Source organism: Molothrus aeneus, chromosome 13 (genome assembly GCF_037042795.1).
Source record: "Molothrus aeneus isolate 106 chromosome 13, BPBGC_Maene_1.0, whole genome shotgun sequence".
NCBI classification, from domain to species: Eukaryota; Metazoa; Chordata; class Aves; order Passeriformes; family Icteridae; genus Molothrus; species Molothrus aeneus.
Window position 1 is genome coordinate 11,777,182 of NC_089658.1, and position 6,469 is coordinate 11,783,650.

At 42.6% G+C, this 6,469-nt stretch overlaps 1 protein-coding gene across 1 annotated transcript; it reads left to right on the forward strand.

The window, feature by feature from the left end:
* The first annotated feature begins 60 nt into the window (after positions 1-60).
* STARD5 (StAR related lipid transfer domain containing 5) lies at positions 61-5,071 on the forward strand. Its single transcript, XM_066558922.1, has 6 exons — positions 61-187; positions 282-331; positions 433-565; positions 1,923-2,040; positions 3,039-3,132; positions 3,659-5,071. The coding sequence occupies exons 1-6, from the start codon at positions 98-100 to the stop codon at positions 3,804-3,806; spliced, it is 633 nt and encodes a 210-aa protein (XP_066415019.1). The 5' UTR covers positions 61-97; the 3' UTR covers positions 3,807-5,071.
* The last annotated feature ends 1,398 nt before the right edge of the window (positions 5,072-6,469 follow it).

The window sequence follows — 6,469 nt, forward strand, 5'->3', positions numbered from 1 at the left end:
GGCGTCACCCTCAGGTGAGGGGCGGCGCCGCCATCGGCCCAGGGGCGGCGCGGCGCGGGCGCTCAAAGCGGCGCCGCAGCGGGCCCGCCCGCCCGCCATGGACTGCGCGGAGCGCGCTGAGGCGGCGGCCGAGCAGCTGCGGCTCTACCGGCGGGACCCCGACGGCTGGCGGGGCTGCCGCAGCACGGTGGGTCAGGGGCTGCCGCAGCACGGTGGGTCGGGGGGCTGCGGCGGGGACGGGCGGGAGCCGGCCCGGGGACTGAACGCTTCCCGTCCCGCAGGGTGAGGTGGCGGTGTCCTGGAGACCCTCGGCGGAGTTCGCTGGCAATCTGTGAGTATTGCTCGTTCCCGGGGCGCGGTGTCCTGCCCGCGGTGCTGCCGGGGCCAGGCAGGGTAGAGCAGCGCCGTTCGGTTTCGTTTTATGCCCCGCAGGTACAAGGGAGAGGGCATCGTGCCCGCCAGCCCACAGAACGTCTGGGAGTGCATAAAGCCGGTGGCCGGCGGGCTCAGGACCAAGTGGGACCAAAACGTGAAGGACTTCGAGGTCATCGAAGCCGTAAGTGATGTAAGTTCCTTAAAAACTGTTCTGGGTAGATTTGTGCTGCGTTTGGGCCTTATGAGACAGCCGATGTTATGTGCAGGGAGGTAGCGAGTCTTAAGTTGTACTGTGTTTCTGGCTGGATCAGCTGAACGATGCTGGGTTAAGAAACCTTTTTTCCTTTAGTTTTGTTTCTTTTTTTCTTTATCCTTTTCCATAAATTTTATACATTTTATTAACATAATATATATATATACACAATAGCTTAGCCTTCTGGAAGAAAAGGAAAATCATTATTGGCTAAAAATATGCACATGCATAACATATATATATATATACATATATGTATGTGTGTTTGTATAACGTTAAATATAGAACATTAAAGATTCCTGCACTGCATTGTCATTAATGCTGCAAATCAAGCTAATCACGACTGTTTTTAGCAAGCTCAGTGTGATGTAAGAGGGGGTTTAGAGAGTACTCAGACTTAGCTAAACAGTGAGGCATTCACGTCATCAGCCGTCAATTCAGGCCCCATCTTTCACCATGGCAGCAGTGACGCTCTGCCCTGCACATCACACCCTGCCTTTAGCTGGCCTCAGCACCCAGTGCTTTGCATCTGTCATTAAAATGGAGATGCTGCAATTTGAGCAGATAGATGAGCAGGGCTGTGTATGAGCAGCAGCTTCTGCTGGCACGCTTGTACAGTCTAATTCCTTTTTTTTAAAATAGGAAAATAAAAAGGGTGTTGATTTAGATCCCCAATCTGAAGTGGTTGTATGTGCTTAGAGGCAGCCAGGTGCAAACACAACCAGTCCCAGAAATGTTTGTGGAAGTTCCAGGAAGTTTATTTTTCTTTGAAAAATCCTGTAGGCATTTAGTATTCATTATAGACAAGCTCAGGAATACTGCAGCCTGCCACTTGAAATTCACAGACTTGCCAGCACCTACCAGTGTGGTAGAAACTTCTGTTTTGGGAGCCAATCAGGGAAGCAGATGGTAGCATTAATATTTGTGCAGGGTAACAGACTGGGTTATCAAGCTGTATCCTGTGTATATTACACAAAGAAGTTGTCTTTGCTAGTGTCCTGGGGAGGACAAGGGTTTTAGCTGTCCTGGGAGCACAGATGTGCCAGATATGCATTTCAGCATCGCTTGTGGTATCTGTCCACTCTAAACATGGAAGGAAGGCCTTGTCACTCTGTTTTTTTCCTGTCCTTGATTGACCATGGTGTTGCCTTTTAACATGTTTTACATCAACAAAGGATGTAGAACACCTTGATGGAGTTTAGAAAGTATAACTGAAGGATTGCCAGAGATTGTACAGAGATTTTTCTGTACTTTTGAAAACATAACTACCATAACTCTATTCTGTGATTTCCAGACTGTCTCTATATGCAGAACCACAACCCCTTCAGCTTGCATGAGGATTATTTCACCAAGGGAATTTGTGGATGTAGTAGTGATGAAGCAATACGAAGATGGGACAATGCTGTCTGCTGGTGAGGCACTTGTGTTCTGAACAGGTTCATGTTACATTTGGAGATAACCAACAGCTACCAGAAACAACTATAAAATAAAAGCTACAGAAATAAACATAAAACTAAGTAACAAGCTGTTCAGTAGTTGTTGACGGGATCTTGATCAGAAGAGAAAATAGTAATCTCTCTACATTGTTGTTCCCAGAGTATGTAAATCATCTTCACACTCAGATAATGGTAAGACTGGCTGTCCTTTGAGATGGAATAAGTATTTAATTTAGTGTTAAATTCTGGAGTATTTTGAGTGTGGGTTTTTTTTTGTTTTAAGAGTTTACAGAACTTCCTAAAAGCAATCTCATTTAGGCTAAATCCTGTTTTAACGTTTTCTGCACAGGTTTTAGTGAAGCCATTGAATAAAGGTACCAGTCCTATATGTGAAAATAATTGGTTTTATGAAAAAAATAGTGCTAATTTTTAAGGGGCTGCTACTGTATAGAAGGATGTTTATTTGGTTTTTCACTTTCATTCTGTTGTTTAACTGTTACAGGTCTGAGCTTTTCTTGGCCCGCTGTTCACATGTCCCATTTTCCTATCCTGTTCAGAAAAGCCTTGTCAGGAATTTGTTTGCTAGAGTGCAGCTTTTCAGCAGCCAAGTGATGTATCTGTGTGATGTGGATCTGTTGGAAGCAGCCCAAATGACCTCTTAAGAAAAGCAGTGCCCTCACACAACATGGCCTTGATGAAACTGTGTCAAATGTCAATGCTTCCTCCTTCAGAGCTCAGTAACAATTGCTTCTAAATTCAGCACTTCTTTGATTTCCCCATTCTAAGGCCACAGTGGTTCCTTTTAATGGTCCTCTCTGGCCACTTGTCAGCCCCACACTGAAGTGGTTGTACTGAAGTTCTTTTTAAATACATTTTGAATAGTGGGTTTGCTTCCCATCTGGAGTTTTGCCTGCCAAGGACTCTTTCCTGTCTGCTGGAAGAATGATACTTTCCTTCAATGCTTTTTCTTTCAGCCACCAATGTGGAACATCCGCTGTGTCCTCCTCAACCAAATCTTGTGAGAGGTTTTAATTATCCTTGTGGCTGTTTCTGCATACCTGTTCCAGGGTAAGAAACATCCTGCTTGAATGTTATAAACTCTAAAGCCCTCCTTATCCATTGTGTGGTGTGTTTATGTGGCCACATGTGACCTGCAACCTCTTGGCAATGGTATATTTCTGCCTTCCCAGTAATCATTATGACTGAGTGCCCTTCTTGTTCTCAGTTTTGTGCAATGAATTAGTTTATCTTCATTTCCTAGAGGGAAGTCTTTAATGTTACAGAACTGTTATCATGGTGCAATTCTCTCTGACCTCTTGAAATTCAGAAAGTCAGCAAAACGTACAAGTATGGTCTTAATTTTTGGTAAATGAGTATCTGGCTGATTTGCCATAATTTATTTCTAGACAATCATGTAGCTAATTAGGGCCTGGATAAATTTAAATTTTGTAGCTACATTCACTGAAAATTGTCTGCTTTGTTTAAAAAAAGAAAAGCTTTTGCAAGTATCTATTCTAATCCAAGTAAGAGTCACTGAAAAATTCTTGATGCTCCTAAACCACTGTCTATAAAATCACTTTCATTGTCTTTGCAGGGAGCCAGACAGGACTGAGCTCCTCACCTTCTTTCAGACGGATCTTGGTGGCTATCTTCCCCAGACAGTGGTGGATTCCTTTTTTCCATCTAGCATATCTGGATTTTACAGCAACCTGACCAAAGCTGTTAAGGCATTAAAAGCATGACAAGATGAGTTGTTGTTTCATCACCAGCTGAGGGTAGGAAAGAACCTGTCAGCTCGTGGGTAAAAATACAAAGTTGGTCTCAGGGCTTTTCTATTTCTGACTCATTGCAGAACAATGCATTCTTATGTAATATGAAAATCTTCACTTTAATGATTAGAAAAATACCACATCTGAGGCTGGAAGACTCCTGGAGGCAGCAGTGGTGACCGTGCAGGAAGACAGACATACTGGATCTGTTCTTGCCCACCCTTTGTCAGTGTCTGTGAGGTGAAGCATTGCTAAAATCCACTTAGCACCACAGCCAGGTGCAGGTCAGCTCTGTTTGGTCTCTGAAACTCCCTGTAGATTCCTGTGGAAAAATGTTTCTCCCCCAAAAGAAGATGTATCCCTCCTGCTGCCAGGACTCCTAGAGCTGCTAAGAAGCCTCAGTGGGTCCAGCCAGCACATTGTGAAAGCCAGAACAAATGGGATTATGTAGAGGATTTCCCTTGTTTGTTCCAGCAGACAGCAATATTGATGGTAAATATGCCTTAAGTGCTTTTTTGTAAGTAAAGGTCCAGCAGTGCTAATCAGTGCACAGGTGTGTGGGCTGGCAGATGGACACTCTCCCTTTCCCCTCTCTGGTACCAAAACCAGTGGTTTCACAGTGTCATGACACAAACTGAACTAAATAGAGGCAATAAAATAAGAGGATTAAGCACTTTAATTGCCATTTTTTTTAAAGGCTTATGAAATGACCTTTTTGAACTGCATTTGAATGGTTTTTGCATTCCTGTGGGGAGAGGTTTTAACGGTAAATAATCTTTTCATTAGCTTTGCCTTGACAAGGCCATAAGGACATTGCATTTTTGTAAGACTGGTTTGCCTCCCAACATTACATTGGGAAATCAGCACCTGAGTTTTGTGCCAAGGTGTGTCCATTTTAAGAGATATCTATGGGGCTGGTTGCTGCAGGAACGTCAGACATTACTGTGGATTACATATAATTACAAAAGTAGAAATAATTGCTGAGTGAGGAAGTTAAATGCAGGTTGTGATTTTACTGTGGTGACTCGATTATTTTACAAGGTTTATATGCTCTGCTTTCTGCCCCTGTATTTTTTTATCTTTGGTATAAGGCATGGACTTGCACAATATGTTTCCCACTGTAAACCTCACCCTATGGACTAGTTTTTCAAGGAAATAGTTTTTAGTCCAGTCTCCTTTGTATACAAAGATGTAAAAACCTGTGTGAGTGTGGTGAAATAAATATTTTTTGTGCTATATCTTACTGTTTTTCCTGAATCATCCTTTGAAATGGTTCCTCATACACTGTTCTGCCATCAGGGAAGCTGAACAGCTGCTTAGACCTCCAGCATCTCTCTGAATTTAGGGCAAAGAGAGGGGAAAAGCCTTCCCTGATGACATCCACTACCTAGGGAAGAGGTATTTTGGTAAGAACACCATAAAGTGTTTACCCTCAAAGTTCTCTGCCCTTGGTTGGTCTTTATTTCCAATTGCTGCTTTCTATACTTAGGAAGAGTAACAAGTTCACAAGAGAAGAGATGTGGGTCTTGATACTACAGAGGCTTATAAATATTTTTGTAAATGTACCAAAGCTTTTAGGCATGAATTATAATATCTTGGCAAGTCTTGCCAGGATTATCATAAATTTAATTAGCAGAAAGTTCAAGAAGCACAGCTGAGGTTGCCACTCATTATTCTGCAAGTAATGTGTATTATTTTTGCAATAATTTGATTTTATTAGCTATTTATAATTTATTTTTTATTGCTTTGAGCAATAAAGGTGGTGAGACACTTCATGGAATAATCTAAGAACCCCTTTTCTGAGTGCCCATCACCTTCTGTCCAGAAATTATCAGCCCTTCATATTCAACCTTCTGCCCTGCCAAAGTGGAATTGGAAATGTTTTGGCAAAGACTTTTATGTAGGTACCAATTCAAAAAAGTGTAAGAAGATTTACTCTCACATTGTTCTCTTATTTTGGTTTCTAACCAACTAATAAAATTTTTGTTTTGAGATAGAGGTTATCTTTTGGGAAAGAGAGCTCAGCTGAGTAAGTGTTTGGAAGTGTGGGGACAGATGGCTTGTCAAGAATGTTCTTTCAAGGATAAATTTACAGTTGTCATGTGAGAAAAGGCCACAGCAAGTTCAATACCTGGATTTAATTAATAACTTCTGCCTATTCTCCTTCCCTTTCTCTTAACTGCTGTTTTTGAGGCATTGTGTTAAGTGTATGGAAGACAGCTCCTGAGCTCCTCAACTTCTTCCTGGTGAAATTAGGTAACCAAAGAAGAGTACAGAAAATTCCCATCTCCCTGAAGGTGAGCAGCCAAGGACAATAACCAGATCAGCCATCTGGCTCTCAGCTGGGGAGTCCCTTCTTCCATCCTGCCCTTGAATCTCTCTCTCCCTTTAATGAAGCAGGTCAGGGAAGACCAAGTGGGTGCATGAGACCATCTTGCCGTAGGTACCTGTGCTGCTGGTAGAATCCCTTACAGTGCATATAGGAAGCAGTGTTTGAAGCATAGATTTGTCTCCCAAGTTATTTAGCCTTTCCAGAGTAAACATTTCAGTTCAGAAGTACTTGGATTCACAATTATTCCTGCTGGTACTTTCCCTTGCAAAATTAACATGGACATTTAAAAGAAAAAAGTATTGTT